This window comes from Ursus arctos, unplaced genomic scaffold (genome assembly GCF_023065955.2).
Source record: "Ursus arctos isolate Adak ecotype North America unplaced genomic scaffold, UrsArc2.0 scaffold_3, whole genome shotgun sequence".
NCBI classification, from domain to species: domain Eukaryota; kingdom Metazoa; phylum Chordata; class Mammalia; order Carnivora; family Ursidae; genus Ursus; species Ursus arctos.
This window is the reverse complement of record NW_026622985.1, coordinates 70,356,308-70,382,186: the sequence shown is the minus strand read 5'-3', so window position 1 is coordinate 70,382,186 and position 25,879 is coordinate 70,356,308. Positions and strand designations below refer to the sequence as shown.

General features: G+C 32.6%; 1 protein-coding gene across 1 annotated transcript in view; it reads right to left on the bottom strand.

Annotated features, from left to right (window-relative positions):
- CAPZA2 (capping actin protein of muscle Z-line subunit alpha 2) overlaps nucleotides 1-25,879 on the bottom strand; it is a 55,867-nt gene that overhangs the window by 3,597 nt on the left and 26,391 nt on the right. The window contains exons 2-8 of the mRNA XM_026509883.4: nucleotides 23,843-23,906; nucleotides 19,831-19,882; nucleotides 14,641-14,704; nucleotides 10,334-10,540; nucleotides 8,668-8,747; nucleotides 5,225-5,303; nucleotides 3,031-3,102 (exon numbers count right to left, since the gene is read on the bottom strand). Coding sequence (XP_026365668.1) covers nucleotides 3,031-3,102; nucleotides 5,225-5,303; nucleotides 8,668-8,747; nucleotides 10,334-10,540; nucleotides 14,641-14,704; nucleotides 19,831-19,882; nucleotides 23,843-23,906 — 618 coding nt within the window. The remainder of the gene's footprint in view (nucleotides 1-3,030; nucleotides 3,103-5,224; nucleotides 5,304-8,667; nucleotides 8,748-10,333; nucleotides 10,541-14,640; nucleotides 14,705-19,830; nucleotides 19,883-23,842; nucleotides 23,907-25,879) is intronic.

The window sequence follows — 25,879 nt, the reverse complement described above, 5'->3', positions numbered from 1 at the left end:
CTGAACCACCCAGGCGCCCCCTTCTTTATTTATTTTGGATATTAACTCCTAATCAAATGTATCATTTGCAAATATCTTCTGCCATTCAGTAGGTTCCCTTTTTGTTTTGTTGCTGGTTTCCTTCGCTGTACAAAACCTTTTTATCTGATGTAGTCCCAGTAATTTATTTTGCCTTAGGAGACATACTTTGAAAAATATTCCTACTGCCAAGGTCAAAAAAATTAATGATTGTGTTCTCTTCTAGGATTTTTATGGTTTCAGGCTTCACATTTAGGTCTTTAATCCATTTTGAGTTTACTTTTGTGTACACCACTTTTATTTTTAAATAAGTGTGTCAATATATGTATAGTTAATGCTTTACTGTAGTTTAATAAATAACATAAAAATTATGACAGTGAAAATATTATAAGATCAGTTATTCTAAGCCCAAGGGCAAAAATATTTTAAAAGTCTACAGAATGAGCCTGGTTCCACTGTTTAAGGAAAGCAAAGTCTTAAAAATCCATATTGATGAAAAATTCAATTATAACACTTAACATGAATTCAACAATCTTTACAGGTAAGAAGTTAGTCATAAATTTCTAATTAATGCCTGTATCTAAACATTATCAACAGTATTTACCACCATAACTACATTTTAAAAACATTAAGAAAAGCTTATCTTAAAGTTTAAACTAAATTTATTGTAGTGTCTAAATATTTTCTGGAAAAATTTTAATATTCCAATATATGGATTTCTTTGCTTTTTTCCTAACAGTAAAAAAGTTAATAGAAATTTAGACTTTTTCATTAAACAGTGTTAATGTAAAATTCTCTAATATCTTACTTTATATGTTTTATATATTTACACATATGTATTTGTACTTCCATAAAACGTGCATTTTTCTCTGTCCAAAAACAGTTAAAAAAAAAAAAAAAAAGGAAAGAAAGAAAGAAAAGAAAACCCTGTAAAATAAAGTAAAAAATTCATTTCTGAAAAGCAGCACAAAAGGTGTATTGGTCAAGTTTAATTACTATGACCACCTCTCAGCAACTCCACAGTCTGTAATTTTGTAGACAACTGTCTTTTAGGAAGAATCTTTGCTCAGTGTCAAACTAGAGAAGATAGTACCAAGTACCCTGTTATGCAAATAATGTTACATGTATGCACATGATATAGAACAATATCTATGGATATTGTGTCTCATGGAAAACCAGACATTAGTTTCTTTTACAGGCGAATTTTGCAAGTAACAATTAGCATAAAGACAGAAATCACCTAACTGCTGGTGAAACATTTTCTTAAATACCAGCTCTCTTCTCTTCCCAGGTAGCATCTGGCCTTACACATTCACACATGTTTCTTAATGTTAAATCAAATACTTTCTTAAATTAAAAATTAACTCTTCTTTATATTTGTAGTTTAGCTAATTTAGTATATTAGCAGTTGATGTTTGTAATATATTGGCACTTTTAGATATACAACACAAATGTTTATGGGAAAATATAAAATGTAACTATTAATGTTATATTATTAACATCACTGGGGCAAAAAAAATTCCAGAACAAAACAGGGGCATGTGTAATGGAAAGAATGTGTGAGAGAACTATGTGGGGAAATAAAACCAAGTTCAAGGTTTCTTGAACTTGAAAGCTGAACTTAGAAAAACTTCATTAAATAATTCAGATAGAGGGGAAAAATACAATAGAGTTTAAAAGTTAAGTACAGAATCACAGACCTAAATTAAAGAGCTAAAACTATAAAATTCTTAGACAAAAACCATGGAGTAAATCTTCATGACCTTGGGTTAGGCAATGGTTTCTATTAATATACCAAAAGCACAAGTAACAACAACAAAAAAATAAATTGGACTACATCCAAACTAAAATCTCTTGTTCTGCAAATGATACAATCAAGAAAGTGAAGCAACACATAGAATGGGAGAAAATATCTGCAAATCCTATATCTGATACAGGACTTGTATTCACAGTATATAAGCAACAATTACAACTCAACAATAAAAACACAAATAACCAATTTAGAAATAGACAAAGGATCTGAATCGACATTTTCCTGAAGAAGATATACAAATAAACAATAATATATGAAAAGATGCTCAACATCATTATCCATCAGGAAAATGTAAATAAAAACCACAATAAGATATCTCTTTATACCAAACAGGACGGCTATAATCAAAGAGACAGCCATAAGTTTTGGTGAAGACATGGAAAAACTACAACCCTCGTAGACAACTGATGGAAATGTAAAATGGTGCAGCCACTTTGGAAATAGTCTGGCAACAGTTCTTCAAAAGGTTAAATACAGAACTATATACACCCCAGCAATTCCGCTGCCACCAAAGAAAAATTAAAACAGAAAAATGAAAACAATGTCTACACAAAAAATAGTACACGACAGTTCATAGCAGCAAAAAGTAAAAAACAACATGAATGTCAGTCCGACTGATAAATGGATAAATGCAATGTGGCATATATGGACTATTATTTCAGAATAAAAAGGAATAAAGTACTGATCCATGCTCCAACATTGGTAAACACTGAAAACATTATGCTAAGTGAAAAAAATCTCAAAAGACCACATATTACAGGATTCCATTTATATGAAATGTCCAGAATAAGCAAATCCATGGAGTTAAAAGGTAAATTCACGGTTGCCTAGGGCTGAGGAGGGCTTTGGGGAAGGGGTGGTAAGGCAGACAGATGGGGAGTGACTGCTATTGGGTATAGGGTTTCTGGAAGACCAAAACATTTGAAATTAAGATTGCGGTGATTGCACAGTCCTGTGAATATACTAAAAAACATGGAATTTTATACTTTAAATGGGTTAATTGAATGGTATATGAATTATACCAATAAAGTTGCTAAAAAAAGTTACATACAGACTTCCAGTTAACTTACCATCTTTAATCTATTTGAAAACACTCTAATCTGAAGCAGAAATATTACTTAAAATGTTAATTCCAAAACTGTTCTGGTTTTATAGAAGTATTAGGTTGTCAAAATTTTAATTCGAAATTAATTACTTACAGACACTGTTAGAGAATCTTGTATATCTTTATGACTCACTAACTGAACATTACCATCTTCATAATAATGAACCTATTAGAAAAAGAAATTACAGAAACCACACATTACAGGAATCATCAAGATCTTCATGGCTTCACAATCACATCAGTGCAAATGACTACCAATTTTAGCTCTAAACCCAGACTTCTCTGCTGAGGTCCTGACCTTTCAAACTCCAGCGTAACTCTTTCTCCCCTCAGTCTAGTGAGCAGACTAATTTGCAGTTCCTGTAATTACTTAAGGCAAGCCCTCCACTGACCTGACTCAGGATATTTCTACCTAATAGATATTCTACTGATACCTAAACTCAGGATTTCCAAAACTGAGCTTACCATATTCCCCTCCCAAATATCATTCCTCTTTTGTGCATTTCCACCAACCATTTAATTCCTCAAATTCAGACATGAATTTATTCAATAAATACTAGCTGCGTGAGTACATGCCTGCTACTACAGAAAGTTCTAGAGATGCACAGCTTTTAAAAAGAGTTCCTGGCCTTATTTTTCAGTACAACACAGTCAGAGGCATGTACAAAGTACATAGAGAGTCTCGAGACACTGAGAGTCCTGACTCTCTGAGATTTAAAAAAGGATTTCAAAAAGAGGCAAGTGTACTTGGGTTTAGCAATGTAAGTATGACAACAATTAAACCAGGGAAGATAAGGAAACTGAGTGTAGAGAATAGCATACTGTAGAAAGGCTTGAAGGTACTTATGGCTGGAATGTGTATGAGACTGGGAAGGGAGAAGAGTGGATGGAGAAACAGGTAAAGACAAGTCAACTCTGGGCCTTGTGTGCCATTCAAGTATGTCTGGACTATCTAGAAAGTGAGAGTGGTCTTAAGAAAGAAAGTAACATATCCAGATATAAATTTTTAAAAATCACCTTTGTGATAATGGCAATGTGAAAAATAGATTGGGGGATGGCAAAGGGTCCAGAAATTCAACAAAATAACAATTATATGCTAGGCATCAAGGTAAGTAATGAAGACAGAACTGTGAATCAGACAATCCCAGCTCTCAACCAGCTTTGGCTCAGCAGAGACACCATTTTAGAAATTATCCAGGTGAAAGCTACTAAGGCCCAACTGAAGGAAAGAATAATGTCAACTGTAATGGTCATCATTCATCAAGCACTTCATGTCTGGCTCTGTCATGTCTAAACATTTTGCCCATATCAACTAATCTTCAAACAATCATATGAGCTTTGTATTGCTGTTTTCTTTTTTAGATTCATGAGGAAACAAGCAAAAACAGCTAATATTAAATGACTTCCTGTTGTCATACAAATAATAACAGACAGAGCTGGGATTCAAACTCAGGCAGTCTGCTTTCAAAACCCACACTCTTAGCCCTATTCTCTAGCCCCTAATGGACAGTCATAACAAGACATAAAAGCAATAGGATAAAGACTAGAAATGTATAGTGGACTCAGATGATAGAGCAGCAGTATCCGATTTATCTTTATTCCTTTATGGCTTCTAGCATACAATGCCTTTCACGATAGTTAAATGAAATGTACTGAACCAAGATAGTAAGTGAACCAAGACAGGAAAAGACTGGTCAGTCTTTTCCTTTAACTTGTTTAGTAATATTTATATTCAAATACTTAGTCTTATTTATCAAATGTTCTTCTACATGAACATCTGAGTTTATATTAAATGAGTCAAAGAATTCAATTACGGTGGGTTTCTTAGAAGAAAGCAAATGCGAGTAAGAAGATACTTAAAGGATAAATATCATATATACATACACTAATATACACACATAATAAATATATATTTATACATCTATATAATTATATATATATATTAATATTATACCTCACCCAATTCCACCCAATTCAGGAGACAGAACAGCACAACTCAAACTCAGAGGATACTTGGATGAACAAATTGTTTGAAGAGCAGACCAAATGGTAGCATCTAATTTTAGCTGTGTTTTTAAAATCTGTAAGCTATCCTTGCATATTTTTGATGACTAGGGAATGAACTGCAAGGTTATTTGAAAGATGAAATCAACACTACCAATAGCTCAAAACATAGATCTAGAAAAGAAATGGTTATTGTGTACTGAGAAAAAGTAAATCTATGAATTAGTTGTTTCCCTGTTCAGAATCATCTAGAAATCAGTAAACAAATTCTTTTTATTTCATACCTGAATTTTCAAGATGCCAACCACCTGAGTGGTTGAAGGAGTGATTGTAAACTTCCACTCTGACCTCCAACGACCATTCCTTAAAAATAAAAACAGCAGCTGTAAATAAGGTAGGGAAAATAATTTGAATAAATTTTAAGTTCCAGATTTAAATTTAATGCTACGGTATGAGAGTGTGGGGGATGGATGCTGGATATTCATTTTTTTAATCACTGAAATATTTAAAAGAATCAAAGGGTTAAGTTCAGTTATGAGCTACATTTAATCTTCATCCTATTGGTAAGAAAAGACCTATACGATGGATGCAACTAAAGAATTCTAAAGCTAAGGCTTAAAATACAGTTCAAAACTAAATTATATAAGCTACTTTTGGAGAAAAATTTTAAGCTACTTCTTCACAACTGACATACTTATGCTTTAATTAAGAATAAACTGAATAAATAGGTGAAGGGGAATGGAAGATACAGGCTTGTAGTTATGGAATGAATAAGGCGATAAAAGGATAAAAATAGGGACTATAGTTAGATGTATTATAATGACGTTGTATTGTGACAGATGACAGTTATACTTGTGGTGAGCGCAGCATAACTACAAACTTGTCGGATCATTATATTATACACCTGAAATGTAACATTGTGTGTCCATACTTTAATAAAAAAAAAAAAAAAGAATAAACTGAACAAATGTTCAGATTACCAGGGGTTTTCACAAACACAGTCAATGCAGCCTGACATTCACTGAATAATATAAAGTACCAAATAATTTAAAAAAGAATGGGTAGTAATACAATATTTTAAAGGTTTTGATATCTGGAAAGAGAAAAGCTTTATATAAAGAGTTTTAAGTGTCAGAATTTTTTATTTTCCAGTTTTAGGATTAAATTTCCACATAAAAGCACATCCTCCTCTCACTTCTCAAAATGACTTTTGGTATACAAATTAACACATATTAATGGCAGAAAACTGTGACATTACAAACAAGCAACCAATATGTTGTTACTCATTTTTGTCTCCCAGATAATGAATTTTATCCTTTTTTTCCCCCTTCTCATGGCAACTTTCGTTCTACCTCTATTTGCTCTTTGTATGCTAAACACATACTCTGAAATGCAAGTTTATACCTGTTAGGTTTTTTTGAACAGTAGCATATGTTTCTGAAATGTCACAGAGTTAACGGATCACTATACTGGCTTTGCTGTAAAATTACTTCTGGGTTCCTTATAATATTCTTGCAATCTACCCAACTATGAAAATCCACAGAATGAGAGTACTCTCATACCTAAAGTTATCACTTAACATGTGAAAAGTACTATCATTAGAACAATGTGTATGACCTACAAAATAACAGTGAATTTTATACGATGCCTTGATTTTCAGTGACATCCAAAATTATCCATCAGTCGCTCAGTTGGAAAAAGAACCTAGGTCTATTTATTTCTATTTCACAATTCCAAAAGAAGTTATTCCTTTTATTTAGGTATTAGTATTGAGCACTAGTAAGTTCTAAGCATATACATTTCTGATTTATTATGACAATATACATATATAAACTCTGCTTACAAAAAGAAAAAAGGAATTCCAAATCTAGTAATGGTACCAACTTAAGACTATTTCAAAAAATCCTTCCAAAGGCCTTACTGCTATATAGTAATGGTAAATGATACTGAGTCATACCCTTTTATCAATGGAGTAAACAGTCGAGATATCCTAGCCTTTATTTATATTCTTCCCTTTTCTTCTATTAACACTGTAATTACAAATGTGTATTTATTCAACAAACACTTATTAAGCCTCCCATACTGCTAGACATTAGGGAAAGAGTACAGACCAAGAAGAGGATGTCCTACTGAAATCTATTAAATGTCCATGACTTATAACTTTAGATTTTTATTCTATCTGTATTTTAGGTGAACTGAAGTATATTTCTTTGTACCAAAATATTTAGATTTTTACTGAGATTATTGTGATATGTGATATCTAGCACTTTGAATGTCATTTAGAATTTATCTTTTCTAAAAAGTGGAAGTCACTTTTAACTTCCATAATGTAATGTTCACTGTGGTGGTTTAGGAGGAAAATTCAGATATGTGAAATAAATTAGTGAGAACAGAGAACTCAAGAACAAACATCATCTTCCTTTTACATATGCTAAAGCTCAAATAAATTCTATTTTTGAAAACTGATTAGTAAATTAACTGTAACATCTCCAATATGTATTAGTGAAACTTAGTAACAAGAATTTTCCTTTAATAGTTTAATCTCAACAAGACTGATTTTATGATACGTATCTTGGCACAAATTGCATAAATTAATAGATTTATTTCTTTAGGATATTCGTAGGTTACTGCTCCAAGTTTTTACACCTAAAATGGAGAAACTACCCTTTTATTAAGTCCAAAAAAGTAACTTTATATACCAGGATCTTTAGGTAACTGCACAGCCTGTCATTAAGGCGTATGTTTACATATGGAATTGACTTTCCTTCAGTGATAATGGATCTGCATTTCTCCAAATGTTCTTGGTTAACCTTGTAACCTTGTATTTATTTCTAAGATGGTTAAATAGTGGAGCAATCTTGGGCCATGAACCAAATTAGTCCATAGGGGTTTGATACCTCTTACTTTACCCTCAAGAGCACAACCAACCAACCTGGCTAAACAAGTCAAATATTATGACTATACTTACTCTGATGATCTTAGCACGTATTAACAAAAAAAGAGGATAAAGGTGAAGATTTCGTTCAATTCTGAATTTATAAAGTCTTGCAGAGCCTCGGAATTTTAAAAAGGTATCTCAGAAATAGTCTTGTCTAAAACTACAAAGGCTCAACAACTTGTCAAAGGTCCAAGATAATAGGGAAAGTCAGTGCTTTAGGGGACTGGACTTTTATAAGGAATCATCAACAAATTGATTACAAACTCCTAATTTAATTAAAATGAAATTATTATTGTAATCTGCCTCACTGTCTAAAACATGTCATTACTTCCTTACACTGGCCAACCAAGCACAAAGCAATCCACATGAAAACTTCTACTTCAGAGCCCCCGAAGTTCACTAGAACAATCATTTTTCTTTCCCTTTATAATTACCTCTGTCCTCCTCTCCCATATAAATCTCATTCAGGAACAATCCCTTCTCAGAAAGAGCATATGGGCCTGCCAACTGGTCTGCTCGTAGGCACAAATGTTCCCTTAGGATGCTGCTTGCAAGTCTCTAAACACTCGATGCAATCCCACGCTCTTATTCACTGAGTGTCAATAGATTTACCGCTACCTTTAAATAATTATGCTGATTATGGAGCAAATACCTTTCTTATATCAAAAGGCTAAAGTTTTATGTTTCGATTGCACTTATACACAAACGAGGTACAGGTCCAACCAATAAAACAAGGACTACAAAGGATATAAATGCCAAAATTCCCCAAAATACAAAATTTTAACTTACCAAAAGTTTTTTGCTTGGAACTGATGGCTTTCTATGCATGCAATAATGGTTTGCTGTCCATCTATTTTTTTACCATATACCTTAATGGCAAAGAAAATAAAGAGAAGAGTAAATTCAGGGCCACAGAATATTTAGCTTTAAACATCTGCATTAAAAAAATTGTATAGCACTTCGGGAGGAACATATAAAAGAATACAGAGTAGGTCATCACTCTAATATAGTAATTAGAAAAACAAGTACTCAACCATGTAAACTTATGATCACAAATTCTTAGTGAATCATAAAAAAGCACAAAATTTATAAAGCAAAACTCATTGTTATACCCTAAAAATATTCACAAACATCTTAGACATACCATACTTTTCATTCCAAAAACAGGTATTACAAGAAGTGTAGACAATTTATTTTAAACATGTAGATACCAATCTGGCTATTTCCACACAAACAAAAACTGGACCTACACTGTGATTATCATCTTTGTTTTCTTCACAATCTTAGAGGTGGTCATTTCTTCAGTCATTTTACAAAGTATTAGGACAGAGGTGAGAAAGTTAACTTACTTACAACCAAAAAAGGTCCTTAAGAGAATGCCTGTGATGGTGTAATGATGTTATTTCACCTCTTATTTACTGCTTTAAAAGCCATGGATAATTTGTACCTTTCAACCCTCCAGGAGCAAATAAGGACTCTCTAACACAACCTAACTACCTATTCTTGAGTTATTCTTCCAAAATAATCCTAATCAACAAGGTTATAATTCAAGGAATTTGTAAAGTATTTTAGGTTACGCTGTAATTTTTCTTCAAATAATTACTGAGAGCTACATACGTAAGGGGATCATATGAATTTTTGTCCTAACCAGAAAATTTCTGAGAGTGAAATGGGATGCTACTGGTAATATTAATAATTATGTTGGGACAGCAAGTATAAACCAGGATATATGGTAACCTTAGGTTCCAGAGGTAGGCAGAGGCCAGGTCCAGAAGGCTGTGAAAGCCATGTTCAGAAGCCTAGATTCTATCCTAAGTGTAATGGAAAATCTTTGAATGATTTCCAGCATGGGATTTTCATGATCTGATCTGTATTTCAAAAGATATCTCTGGCTATGGAAAAGATCAAAGAAACACAAACAAACTGGGGGAGGGGAGGGAGCCTGAAAAGCCTACCTGGGTACAAACAATCTTATGAAAAAAAGAAAAAAAAAGGGCTCCTAATTTCTACCATATTTCATACTGAAAATATAAAAACAGGTTAAACCTATGAAAGAACCACATTAAAAAAAGAGACTTGATTATAAAACAGGCAAGGACATGATTCCACTTCCAAATAATTTAATTTGTTCGAAGATCTTGAAAGGAAGTTTGATCTAAACTTACTGAGTTATGAACATGAGATTAAAGAATCTTATAGCATAATGCTCTAATCAATGTATGACAATTTCTACTTGGATTTAATTCAAGGTACAACCATTTTTCCATTTTGGGCAATCATAATATACTATTTAGAGTTTCTTGAAAAAATATTCTTAGAAATACTTACTTCAGGAAAAAAAAAACAATGGCAAGTTATAAAATGTCAGTTCTGTAAGTTACATATTTCAGGAGATCAGGAAAACAATGTCATATTTACATAAGACAAAAGAAAAATATGCATATTGATAACTTACAGTGCAGACCCCATTTGGATAATGTTCTTTTACATAAGCTCGCAGAGCAGTTTCTACTGAAGTTCTCCATGATTCAACTGCATTTTCTGCTTCATACGGTCTTGGATCAGTTGCTTCCTTTCTTAAGTGATCAAATTTGAAACAGATTCTGTTTTTGGGATCCAAAAACTTTCCGTTTCCCAAGTCGCCATGTTCTGTTATCAATACCTTCAATGATGCGATGAATTTGGAAAAAAAAAGTATTTAAAATAACGTTTAAGTACTGATATATATTAATATACATTCACTTAAGTTTTTTCCTTAACACTAAAATAATCCTACTCCAAGCAACTGGTTTAACTGTATTGCACAACTGTAATAATACAAATGAGGCGACTCTTGTTCAGCTAAGATCAGTGGATCTGATTTTCTTCCAATGTAACTTCTCACTACCTGGTGAAAAGAATGCATCTTCTGATATATTGCTGGAGTTTTGGTTTGTTTGGGTTTTTTTTTTGGTTTTTTTTTTAGGTCTATAAACAATTTACTATTTCCATTATCAGTTTTCAGTTCTCGAAACTAAGGAACTGGTAATAACCTTCAACGAGAAATGTTACAAGAATAGCTTTAACCCACAGAGAATACTCTTCAGTGTCCTACATTGTTCTGGGCCCACAATCTCATCCACTGTGAAGTGTCTGCTTGTTTTTATAATCTATTCATTGACAGTTGTTTTCAACTGACCTTCAAATTTTTAAACATGTAATTTATACTTTTATGTACATTTAAGTTGCACATGCGTAAATGTGATATTCTGTGCTTTATACTAAAATTTCCCCTCTTGTTCTTCCCTTGCCAACTCTCCCAATCTTTGACTCCTTACCTATGTTAGAACTTCCCCATCCCTCTAATATAAATTGTGCACACATAGGATGTATCCTTCTAAATTTTTTTCAGCCATACAATCCCACATAGATAAATAAAAACACATCTATGTATACATATACACACATACAGGGTTTTTTTGGTCACTGTTTTACACGAATGGAATGAAGATGCACACGTACACAAATTTTTCTGCATCTGGCTTTTTTTCAGTATCAACACCTTATAGAAATCCTTCAAAGTCAATCGTAAACCTTTCAGCATTCTTTTTAATGGCTGCATAATGTCCCACAATGTGGCTATAACATAATTTATTCTGCCATTCTGCTACTGATAGACCATCTCTTTTATTTCAAGGCTGTTCTCTTTTTGGGGAGAGGAATGGGGACATTAAAAATGTTAAAATAAGTACTTTTGTACACATATTTTAACATGTTAATGTTATTTCCATTAAATGCTTCCATTTCTCTTAAATATATTCCCAGTGTGGGGACAGTAGGTAAAGGGTCTGTATGTTTTTAATTTTTAATACATTTCCAAAAAGATGGCTGTGACAATCCACATTTTTATCAACAGTGTATAAGATATATTCCCTTCACATTACCACCATCAATAGGTATATGATTCTTTTTTCAATCTGATGGGTATAAAATATCTAATTACTTTAATTAATTTCTCTGACTACTGACAGATCTAAATATCTTTTTGTGTGTGGGCCATTTGTTTTTCTGTAAGCAATATTCTTTGATATTTTTCATCTGTGGGGTTTTTTTTGTTCTTTTCTTATTAATTTATGAGTCCTTTGTTTAAGGTATCTGTTTCATTTTATGGTTGAAATAATTATTATGTAGCAAAATGTCCATCTTTTCTTCTATAGTTTCTGGGTTTCCAGACTTATTTAAGATAGTCTCCCTGCCCTAGTATTGTACATATAAGACTCTTTTCTCTTAAAATTTTAGTCACTTTACAAATTTTTAATCCACCTCAAATTTATCTCTTTATGTTGTATGAGATAGAGGTTCAAATTATCTTAACAGAAACCAGTTATGCCAATCTTTTATTACGTGTTTATCTAAAGTATAATCTTGTCACGCATAAAAATTTTCATATATTTTGGGACTAAATTCTGGTTCTATATGCTGCTGTACTGATCTATTAGTCTACTTTATACAAAACCATCCTGATTTGACTTTACATTTGTTATAAAGCATCTTCTGCTACCTAGTAAAGAAATTCTCTTACCCATTCTAACTCTTCTTACATTTTTTTTCCAAGCATGTATTTTGTTTGCATAAACTTCATGAACATTTTGAACTATTAGGATTTTAATCAAATTGCAATAAATTTGTATTTTAATTTTTAAATAATTTAACTTTTTATTTTCAAAATAGAATATGGTGTTGTCTTTCCATTGTCACATTGTGTTTTGTGGTTTTTTTTTTTAATTGAGGTTTCCTTTTTTTTAAGTTTTTATTTATTTATTTGACAGAGAGAGAGACAGCCAGCAAGAGAGGGAACACAAACAGGGGGAGTGAGAGAGGAAGAAGCAGGCTCCTGGAGGAGGAGCCTGATGTGGGGCTGGATCCCAGAACGCCCGGATCACGCCCTGAGCTGAAGGCTGAAGGCAGACGCTTAATAACTGAGCCACCCAGGCGCCCCCTGAGTTTTGTGTTTTAAGAAGACAACCACCATTGTCTTCACAATCCTTTGCCTTTCTTGTTAAGGTTATTCTTAGGTTAATGCACAGTTTTACCAATTAAAAGGAATTCCTCCCCCTCCAATCATTTCTAATGTAAAGTAGTTATTTGGCGCAATAGAGGACAGCTAATGAGTTTTGTATACTTACCTTAAATTCAGCCATCTCACAAAACTGTTTTAAGTCTAGTAGTTTCTTTTGTTTGGGAGGTTGACTATATAAATCATGTAACCTAGGAGTTTACTTTTCTAAAGCTTTAAAAGTTCTCATTCTCTTGTCTTATTTGCTATACCTCCATTAGGTTAGATAATAAGCAGACAAACCTGGCAAATTTTCTATTTTAACTACAATTATTTTAGTGTTTGTAGTCTATGATATTTACCGTGATTTTTGCTAAACAGTCTACTATATTTAAGAGGTCTTCTTCTATCCCTAGATTACTCAGGGTTTTTGTAATAACGACTAGCGGCTGGATTTTTCAAATTTCTTTTCACTGTCTGCTGATGCGTCATAAAGTTTTTCTCTTTCATTTGTTGGTTAACAGGTAACACCAATATATTGCCTTCCATGGAACCACTCATGCATTCTTGTAATAAATTCTATTTAGTCTTCATTGTCACTCTTTTGATATATCCCAGGATTCAATTTGTTAATATCTATTTAAAGTTTTTAAATCTATGGTCATATGTGAGATTAGAGTTTGATTTTTTGTTTTATCTTTATTAGGTTTAAGTATTAATATTATGCTTAAGTATTAATATTATAGTTTGGGAGCTATCTTTTCTTTTAGGGACGTGTTTTAAGAAAATTGTGGTGAATGTGCCCAAAGGTACAAAGATTTACAATACAGTTTTGTTTACAGTTAAAGAAAGAAAGAAAAAAAAAAACCAAAATCTCCCAAGAGAAAGAAAATAAATATAGGAGATTCATAAAATGAAACACTATATAGCTTCACAAATATGTGTATATAAACACATGCATGTCTATATATATATAAGCTTGTTTCCTCTGCAGTTATAAGTCATCTTCTGTCTAGGCTGTCTTTTCCCCCTGTAAATACAAGACTACATATTACATAACAAATAATGCCAAATGTAAGCTTTGACATATCTAGCCACTAATAACTAACTGTTACAACTCTCTCATGTTCAACCTACCCGTTCCTTCTTTATATTGTTTTATGTAAGTTGTGCTTCACACAAGCACAATATGAATTAGTATAATCACTGTTTGATTATTAATAACTCTAAACCAAAAAAAACCCCAAAAACCCAAAAAAAACCAAACTAGTGACCTTTGGTGGCTTTCCTTAGCTTAGCAATTCTAACTTTCACTTTGGAAAGAAAAGATTTAATAATTACTAAATGCTAAGTTACTCACATGAAGAACTGTAGAATTCCAGAGCAACCAAAATATGATATAAATCTTACTAATATATATTCTAGATTTTGGATTAATATAGGATTGATTTTTTTTTCCTATAAAAAACAAGAAAGTAGATTTAAAGCAATTATTTTTCTAAAATCTTAAAAGAATTACATTTGAATACTTCTAAAAGGGACTTTGTGCTAGTAGTATTATTGGTCTCAACAAAAACCCCAAATTTTCAATTACTTTGCCCGTAAGAGATTATGATTTAAATGAATATTTTATCTTTAAACATACCATTTCACAGTTCTTGCAGAATATATTAACCATTATAAATGAAACAAAGAAAAGTTAGATCCCGTGTTCATATGAAACATACCTGATCTTCATAACCTTCAATTTTTACTGGAGTAAACTGGTCCAAGTTATACTGTGCAAATGCACTAAAAAAGAAAAAGGCCAGTTATTTAAAGTCACAAAACTCAACCCTCTTAAAATAGCATGAACAATTCACTTGTCAATAAATCTCCTGCACTATACATGGCAAGTTAAATAAAATTATAATTCTCTATTATTGATCTTACAGTAAATATAAATTCTATATAGATACGGCTATTTTTAAAACTGATGAATGATATGCAGCCTTCAATGTTTAGCAAAAGAGTTAAAACAGTAAATATAATTTGTCCTTTCACTCAATACCTTGCAAGTAAAGGTTAGCCATCTGTAAGATATATATCTAATTACTCGAGTATATATTTAGTACACAACATACCAGGAAACAGAGTAGGTCCTATGAGAGATGCAAAGAGTAATCAGACAGATCCTATGATCGAGGATTTACAGTTGGGTAGGAGAGAGAACAGATAAACATAACCATAACACAAAGTAGAAAGTACTATAAGACAATGACCAATAAAGAAAGCATCAAGGAGAATATACATTTCAAAAAATTATATTTGTTGAGGCAAGGATAAGAAGACCTTCAGGGGTGATTTCTTTAGAAATCTGACACTAAGAAATGGCCTTGAAATAATGAGTAGGCTCTCCTGCAGAAACTGGAGGGATGGGAAGAAAAGAGTATTTCAATTAGAGGGAGCAGGATAAACAAAACACATGAGAAGATAGGTTAGGTCCCCATCACAGAAAGCATCAAGATCAATGCCTGACACATAGCATGTGTTCAATTATATTTACTGAATTAAAGTGAAAGGCCCTGATTGATAGAATATACTTTATTTGGGAGGCAAAGCAGAATCACTGAAGCTTTCTGAGAAAGAAGAACCTAACTACCTCTAAAGAAGATTAATTTGGCAGCAGTGTCTATGACAACTGGACACAAGAGCAACTAGAGCAAAAAAAAAAAAAAGGCAGTTAGGTTGTTATTAGGCAAATGTCCATGTTAGAACTGCTGAATAGTCTGAACTAAGAAATGGTAACAAGATGGACTCAAGAATAAAGCCCTTCTCTACTATCATATGAGAAATACTACATAATTATGTGATACATTTATAGGAAAGATTCTCATAGTACAACAAATTATCTGAAAAATATGTAAGGACCATATTATATTTTACTGAATCTATAACCTGAGGATTTTTTTCTACACTTAACAGAAAGGATATTGAGTATTTTAAAATTTAGAAATACATCTGTCAACCTAATCTACTTGGAAGGTTTTCTAGATGGCAAAACATCCACTGAATTTTCAGGTTATTAGCTACTTGAGTCTCCTCTAGAAAGGAATGTTTGGTTAAACAAAGCCATCACTGATAAATTAACAGCAGATTAGTAAAGGTAAAAATAGCAGAACAGAATTAAATTACTACCTGTCAAACTCCTGACACTGCATGTTCAAAAAAGATGGGGGTAAACATAGAAATGCACAATGGGGGAGAGGGCAGTATCTATTCACTTCTGATTTTCTTAATTCATTAAAACTATAATTTTCCTAGGAATAGCCTCAACACAGCCAGGCAGTTACTAACCCTAAGTGAATTTATCTCAAAACTAACTGAGATTTTAAAAAAAGAAGTATTCTAGATCACTCAGAAAGTAGGATTCAGGGTGCCTGGGTGGCTCAGTCGGTTAAGCGTCTAGCCTTTGGCTCAGGTCATGATCTTAGGGCCCTGGGATGGAGCCCCACATCGGGCTCCCTGCTCAGTGGGGAGCGTGCTTCTCCCTCTCCCACTCTCCCTACTTGTGTTCCCTCTCTTGCTGTGTCTATGTCAAAAAAAAATAAAAAAATAAAAATCCCTAAAAGACTTATTTACCTCTTCATCATAGTAAGTCTGGCATTCATATGTCAGTTGAATAAAAGCCTCTTTCTGGGTATTTAAAAGTTAGACTTGAGAATACTGACTCTTCAGTATGTCTACTTTTACCTTCTATGAAACACATTGAATTTGTGCCCTTAGGAATAATATTCCACTAAAACCACTCTTAAGAATAATAGCCACGTTCCCCTTGCAGAAAGACAGGAGGGGAAAAATAAGATTAAAAGAGTTAAAGCAACAGGGAAAAGGGGAAAGAAAGGAAGAAAGAAGTACGTATACGTACGAAAGAGAAGTACTTGTACAAAAGAAATTCAGTATCAAAGACCACAAACTGAAAAAGAAATCAACTACAGCTATGCACTTACTCTGGTGAAACTGTCACTGGACACATTCTAAATGTTTATTACAATGCTTTGCAAGCTTGCGTTACATAGTTTTTTGGATGGACTCAGTGATAGGTGATGAATCTTCTTTAGAGGGTGAAACCAACTTTGGAGACATTTTAAAAGTAACTCAGAACCAAGTCTAGTGAACAACGAGGATAATACTATTTTTCCTTGAAAATTATTTCATAAAGAGGACACTGTGAACCACAGTTACATAGTTCTAAAGTCAATCAATGATTTAAGGTATATTTCTCACTTCACAGATACTCTCAGATGCTTACAAAATGAATTCAAATGAACAATTCTGAGAAATTTGGAATGAAGCACTACTGAAGTCAACAAAAAGAACCAACATTTTCTCTTAAGTGTCCATCTAGTTAGCAATCACTTAATGACAGAGTAACTACATGCAGGACAATCTGAAATTTCTACTTAAGGTTTTGATGTTTTTTTCTTGGTATCATACAAGAAACATTTTATCATTAATTACTCATTTCTTCAGACTCATTTCCTTAGAATATCACAGTATCAAGCATTTCAACGTCTGTATCTCTTGAAATGTGGACCAAACTGTCCCCAAAATATTTCATAACAAAAGAGAAATGTAGCTCAAGTTCTAATTTCTTTTTAGAACAAATTCAACTTATTTAATTCAAATGTAAAAGCCATCATCAGATAAGTACTTCTTTGGACAAATAAAATTTCAATACTTTAATCATTTTTGGGTCAAATGTATGGCTATTTCATACCACTTAATGTAATTATGAATATTTCTTTGACCTTCACTAAACTTTATTCTGTTGAGGAAAAACTCTTGTTCTTTCAACAAGTTTCTAATTTTCTTAACTAGTAACAAAAAAAACCCACTAATTCTTGCACCTATATGAAACAACCCACACATTTATTTACCACAGAGAACTGAGAGGAAAAGTACTTTGAAAGTACTGTTAGAAGTTGTAAATGCTGTACATCTTCTTTACTTCCATAAGATTTTTGTCAACATGCCATATGCTATTATAAAGAAAATTAATTTTACTTGAATATACAAATTATTTAAATAAAGTTTAAAGAACTTAGGAATAAATAGCCATTCACCCAGAAGCTAATCACTAAAGTCAAAGATATAAATTGATTTCTATAAAGCACTTTAATAAAATAATTAATAGGAATAGAAGCAACCCATATGTCCATTGACAGATGAATAAACAAAATGTGGTATATAAATACTCAGTATTAAAAAGGAAACAAATTCTGACATGTGCTACAACATGGATGAACCCTGAAGACATTATGCTTAGTAGAATAAACCAGCCACAAACAACAAATAATGTATGATTTCACTTCTGTGAGACACCTAGTGAAGTCAAATTCATAGAGACAGAAAACAGAAAGGCAGTCAGCAGAGGCACAGGGGAGGGGAGAATGAGAAATTATTGTTTAATGGGTATGGAGTTTTAGTTTGGGAAAATAAAAAAAGTTCTGGAGATGGATGGTGGTGATGGTTACACAATGTGAATGCACTTAATGCCAAAGACCTGTATGTTTAAAAATAATTAAAATGGTAAATTTCATATTTCGTACATTTTGTCACAATAAAAGTAATAAACAGGGCGAAACAGGTGAAGAGGGTTAAGAATACACTTATTGTGATGAGTACTGACTAATGTATAAAATTGCTGAATCACTATATTGTACACCTGAAACTAATGTAACACTATATGTTAATTATACTGGAATTAAAAACAAATAAATAATAGTTGCTACTAAAAAATAAAAGGAATTTAAATCAGAAGCAAAACCAGATATGCCTAGAAGTCTGTTGAACCTCTACCTTCATTAGGGCTAACTGTAATGGACAGATCTGATAAAGCCTTGAAACATTACAAAAATAGAGTAAGATAAAATTTCCCCCATTGTTCAGGCTTTCACATATCGGGTAGAATATTAGAGTGAGACAAGGTGCCTGGATGGATACTAAACACTCTTAGCAAGGCACCTAAAATCTGTTTAAATTCATCATTTCCCAATGAGTAATAGAATTGGTTAGCCTAACATATGAGTCCCCACCTTACTTTTGGAGATGGGAACAGAGAAGAGAATCAATTATTTCTCTGAAATCCTAAGACAGTTGTGGCAAGTCATGATTGTGGTCACTGGTCCAAAGGTGATGTACTAGGATTTAGAACTGCCTAGTTATTTGAACTGCTCACAAATCCAGTAAATATTTACTGAATATGTGTCAGGTACTATATCAGGTATTTGTGAATGAATAAAACTCCTAATTCTTGAAAATCTATTAGGGTCAAACACTTAACAAAAAGTAAAACCTGCATAAAAAAGCAATCACAGGGGCGCCTGGGTGGCTCAGTTGTTAAGTGTCCACCTTTGGCACAGGTCATGATCCCAGGGTCCTGGGATCGAGCCCTGCATCGGGCTCCCTGCTCTGCTGGGAGCCTGCTTATCCCTCTCTCACTCCCCCTGCTGGTGTTCCCTCTCTGGCTATGTCTCTGCCCAATAAATAAATAAAATCTAAAAAAAAAAAAAACAAAAAGGAATCACAATTTAAAAAATCAAAGTTTCCAGATAATTTTATCCAACCTTGCAAATGCCAAAATGTAGTATTGAGTATATAAGCCACTGCCAAATACTCAATGAATAGAGAATTTCATGTTGTACTTGTGTCCCTATGATCAAAAATTTCTCTTTTAGCTGAGCACACACATATAATACACAAATATATTTAAACCTCATCAAAAGTATTTCACTTCTAGTGAAGTACATGCATATGATATATATTTAAACTTGATGTGCAAATATCTATTTCAGGGATTAGTGCTTAAAAACCACCTTTAAAACATTTTTTCTTATCATGTCACTGGTTATGTTAATATAATTTGTAATACTTACTGAGCTGCTCCTTCCCTGAGAAGATTATCATTATTAAGCAGTAACCGAACATCTGCAAAACAAGAATTATGTTTTCTATATTATTATTTTTATATGTTTGAAATTTCTATGTAATGAATGCAGATTACTTTGGTCATGTATTAACACTCCCCACTCTTCCCCCCACCACCCAACAGGTAAGCAATATCAAACTTTTACTCTGATGACAAAAATAACAACAGAAATACACCATGGTATTATTTTCTAAAAGATACTGGTTAGGAACAGGAGAGGGAATTAAACAGAAATATAAATTTCCCCAGCTATCCGAAAGTTCACTTTACGCTACTTGGCTTTTACCTGTTTCTGCTAACTGAATGGAATCCAAGATTTTTCACTTTTACCAAATGGTAATTGGTTTCTCCATTTTATGTCATTTCGATTTATGAAAGATTTCATAGAACGCTCTATTTTCAGACAGCAGGGGAAGCCTGTACATGTTATTTTATACCTTACTAATTAATAGCCAATGTAGGCAGACTGTATTTCCAAGGAATCAAAGCGGAGATAAGCTCCATCAAAAAAATCGTCTGATGAGAGCTGCAGAAGATGTCTGCCTCCTAGTTTGACAACATTAGCATGAGTTTCAAATGAATTTGCTTCATACAAAAAGGGAATAAGCAAGATAACAGCTTGTGAACAGAGCGCAGATGTAGTCATTTCTGTCCTCAGACAGCTCATGTTCAAATAACAGATGAATACATTTAGTTCAATACGGATAACTGCTTTAGTTGATTTAGCAATCTCACTTTGGTTATTGATTCTTAATTCTGTTCTAATTTTAGACTCAACTATTATGTAGACATTTGCCTACTCATCATTAAAACATAACTTTAAAAATAATACTTTTATTGGAAAATCTAAGCACTCTGTAAAAGAATAAGGAAAAAAAATCAAATAATTTCACCAAACAAAATTCTACTCTAATCTTGGTATATTTTCTTTATTTTTCCTACACACCTGGCTATTTTATACAGTTGCTATCATAAAGTACATACTACAATATATCCTAATCTTTTCATTAAATGAAAAGAACACAAATAACCTAAGTATCTTCCATTAAGAACTAGTTAAATACAATACAAACAGACTATATAGTTCTTGTAAACAGTGTAAAATTGAGCAGCCATTAAAAACAATGTAGATGTGAAAAAAAATGTAAATGTGTATTTATCAACATGAAATACATCCATAACATGATAAACAGGAAGGGGCAAACCCAGTATACATAGTATTATCATATTTATGCAATGTTATGTATCTTATATATCTCTCTAAACTGAGAGATGTTAGAAGTATTTCAAACACTGGAGAACTAGAGGGCAGAATTTTATGTGAGTTTTAGGTCCATTTTTGCACTTTGGAAATTTTAGAACGACTACGAATCATTTCTACACAAATTATAAAGCTACTCCAAAAGAAAAAATATTGACTATTCACATGCCTCTTCTCAAGAGCAGGCCCCAATTTAAAAAATAATCTCTTTCGCTAACTACTAAATACTACTACTTTGATTTCTAAATTAACTGATTTTAAACAATGGAAGCTGCTGCCTAAAAAATTATTCTAAAAAATACATTTAAAATTTTAGTCATTCTTATCTCACAAAACTGGGGATTTCTATTTGATAAATATGATGCTTTCATATTCAATATTTAAAACATAATCATTAACAGTGGTACTGCTTGGTAGTGTAGCTTTTCCAGCTCTAAATGGGAAAAAAATTTAAAAGCAGGATCTATTTGATCCAGTTAGCTTTACTCTGGAAAGTTTTTATTATAAGAAAAGTACAGAAAAAGAAATAGAAAGACAAAATTTGAATAAAATCTACTCTTAAAGAAAGGATTAGGCTGTGGTTCCAAGCCAGGCTACACATCAGAATCATAAGGGGGTGAGTATAAGGCTTTTAAAAAAACAAAAACCAAAAAACAAGAAACAACAAAAAAACCTGTATTTCAGAGTTCCTGCCGAGATCTACCACATCAGTTTCTGAGAATGAAGACCAGAAATTTATGTTTCAACGATTCTAACACAGCCAGCCTAGGAAACAGTATTTCGGGAAGACTAAACTAACAAGATTTTATGACTTTGCAATTCTGAAATCTGTTGCTTCTCTTTGAATCATCACACTGGTCTTATCAACAAAAATAGCAATGAAAATAATCAAATCATGACATTTCCCCTTCAAATGCTTAATTCCTTTTTTTTTTTTTTAAGTTTTTTTTTTTTTTTTTTTTAAGATTTTATTTATTTATGTGACAGAGAGACAGCCAGCGAGAGAGGGAACACAGCAGGGGGAGTGGGAGAGGAAGAAGCAGGCTCATAGCGGAGGAGCCCGATGTGGGACTCGATCCCAGCACGCCGGGATCACGCCCTGAGCCGAAGGCAGACGCTTTAACGACTGCGCTACCCAGGCACCCCCAAATGCTTAATTCCTTTTTAACTCTAAAATGCTCCCTATTTAAAACTTACATAATATCCTATACCCCACTTCTATTCCATAGCTTATTCTCTACCCCAAGCCTACTGAATGGCTGTCCTAAATGTCCAAATTTATTGTACCTCAACAAAGGATTTACCAATATCAATTTCCAGTGAGACTTAGGAAAACAATTTCTAAGACTTATACATTCTTTAAGGGCCCTTCTGATTAACAAATTTGTAGGGCATTTAATTCAAGGTAAGAACATTCAGTGAAAAGCATCTAGAATTACAATTTATTCTTGGTTCTACGAATTACACAGAGTTTGGGGGTCACTGATTTTACTGCAGTTTCACCATTATTAATTCAAGTTACATGCCAACTTTCGAACCTAAGGAACATAGAGGCTGAAGTAAACCCCACAGGAAGCAGAAATATTTGTGAATTCTCTCCCAGCTTAATTCTCTCCCAACTTCCCAATTCACTACTTTAGGTTTTACAGTTATCTTAAAAGGCAGAATACAGTATAGACTTCCCATTCTTTCTCTAAGTGTAGCTCAGTGGTTAAATTTTTAAATGCATAAAAATTATCATATGTAACTGTATGCATTAAATCATGAATTGTAGTTTGTGGAAGATTTAAGAAATTTTCCAGGGTAATTTTAACTTTACAAGATTTTTTTACTTTAAACCTGATCTTTTTTGAGGTGAGATTCCATTATATCTTATACTATGAATGAAAATGAGTGATTAAACTTCTTTAAAAACATGTTTAAATAGTTTACTCTGGAATAGAATGTTTTAAAAATAAAATTGAAGAGTCCTGTGAAAATTAGTTTTAATTTTAGACAGTGAAGGCCAAATACATGTAAGTAGAAATAACACATTTACAGTTCCTATGGTAATTTATTCTTAAAACTGCTTAAGAAAAGTTTTGTAAAAAGATCACTACAGGCCATTTTCTCGGTGACTGTTTCAACCACATCATTCTCACTATTAAAGAGGAGCTACTGTTAGTTTTTACAGCAACCAGGAGACTGTATAACAGTTTAAATTTCTGATCTATGGTAGACAGCTATAAAAATGTTTGCCACTGAGGTTTAAAGAAAGGCATACTGTGAACTAATTTGTAAGATATAAATTAGTTCTTACATGTTTTCACATCCTCTGAACATAGTGAAACAATGCTCCCCCCTGCTTTTTTTGGGTTGTTCTTATTATTCTAGGTTCTTCTTTAAAAGGAATACATAAGTGCATTTCACAATTCCAAAAAATAGCTAAAATTGAAATTGTCTTTTAAAAAAATTTAATATTACTCTTTTAAGGTGGTTAACTTACTCAAACATAATTATCATATATATCATAATTACATTCTAGCCATTATGAAATCCATATTGACAAAAATTTTCACTATAATTCAGAAAGTACAGATTTTTCGACATACTACCCCCCCCCCGCCCTTAGCTTAGTTCTTTTGGTTGTACAATTTATTCTTTTAAAAAAAGGAGTGCTTGATACATCAAGCCTTAGTGCTATGAATTAAACACTCACCATTAAACACCTCATTAAATTCTCCAGGAGGGGCATGAATAATGAATTTTGCTGCTATACGCACCTAAAATAGAAATAAAGATATAAATGTTCCATGGCATAGGCCTCTGCTAAAATAACCAAAAATACATTCAAAGTTATACTACTTCAAAGTTCTACTGAAAATGGCTTAAAGATTTTTTTCAAAGATAGTGATACTTCCTCAAATATCTTAACTTTATTACTGTTTCAATCATTATAATCACAATGTATAGGCTGAATGCAGATAAAATACATATTTAACACATTTAAAGATTCAAAGCTACCTACATATACACATTTTCTCATAAGTAAATTCTTCTTTTAAAGTAAAATGGAAAAAAAGTATCAATCAAGAAAATTTGTATGTGCAAAGATGTATTGAGGTATAATAAAGAAAACAGATATACTAAATTTATGTTTCCTTAATCACTAATTAGTGAAAAATGTATAAAAGAAGGGTTTTAACATGAGACCTGACTGAATCTTAGGAAATCTTAGTTCAAAGATACATGAGAGAGAAAATATCAACAGGTATACTGACAGGCATATTTTAAGAGAATAAAGGTCACATCTGATAAAAAGATCAATCACTAATGAAAATAAGAGCTTAAATGGCATGCCCAATATTCTAGTTTAATGAAGAAGTCTTGAATATTTGTAACAGTTTTCCAATCAAATTCTGACTACGCCAGCAACTTCTAACTAGGTTGTGGCAGACTTTCCCAAAAGCGCAGTCCCCCAACAAACAGTATCAGCAGCAGCAGCAGCAGCAGCAGCAGCAGCAGCAATCTTGTCAGAAACTCAGTCAAGGGCCCCACCCTGACTGGATGAGACTCTCTGGAAACAGGCCCAGGAAACACTATTTAGACAAGATATTCAGGTGATTTATTAATACACATTCATGTATTTGCTGAATTCAATATTGCCGAGGGTGGCAAAAACAATTATTTTCATATTTCCCATTTATCAGCACCGTCACTGTTCTGATGTGGAAACTAAAAATAACGGAAACAAAAGGAAACAGTAATAATGTTTGTGTGTAGATGTGTATAGGTGCATGCATCCAAGTACACATGATTTTCAGAGGAGACAGATGAAAAAGAGGTTATCCATGGCTAGAAAGAAGATGTTCCTAGTTAAAGGCCACATATGTGACAAGGCGTTAAAAAGGTAGAAAATGTCAATTTAAAACAAAAAGAAAAGATTCTGTAGTCTGGAACACTGAACAGTTTGAAGTAAAATCTCTGTTATGGGATACCACTGTGAGATAACAGTGATGAAAATTATTTTTTTAATGAGATTATTTAAATTAGTGCTTAACAAGCACTCTACATGAATCACGTCATTTATTCTTCACAACCACCTTATGAGGTAGTTCCTATTATGTATCTGCATTTTTTTTTTTGATGAGGTAACTGAAGCAGTAGAAGTTAAGTAACTCGGTCTGATTCCTGAATCTACATTTTTATTCACTACAACACTACGCTGCTTCTCAGATTTAAAATAGTTTTGGTAGAATGGGTACAATCTTCCCACCAAAAGATGAACATGTAGCCACCAAACAACTATCTCAATATAAACTTTTTTTTGGTGTTTAAAATGTCAATAGCAACAACATAAAAGAAACAGAAAATTCCTTAAAAGACACAAGCTCACTCAAGAAGAAACAGATAACCTGCATATTCCTAAGATCTATTAAATAAACTGAGTTTGTTGTTAAAAGCCTTCCAACGAATAAAATTCCAGGTTTTCTTACACCAAACATTTAAGGAAGAAATAATACCAATTAACACGAATTATTCCAGAAAAACAAGGGGAACACTATCCAATTCATTTTAAAACAACGGTGTTATCCTGTAACAAAGACATAACATCTCAAGAAATACAACTCACAACAAACGTATCTCTCATGAACACAGATCCAAAATCCTCAATAATATAACAGAAAATTGAATCTAGGATTATAGAGAAAGGATAACACATCATGACCAAGTATAATCCCGGAACTGTAGAGCT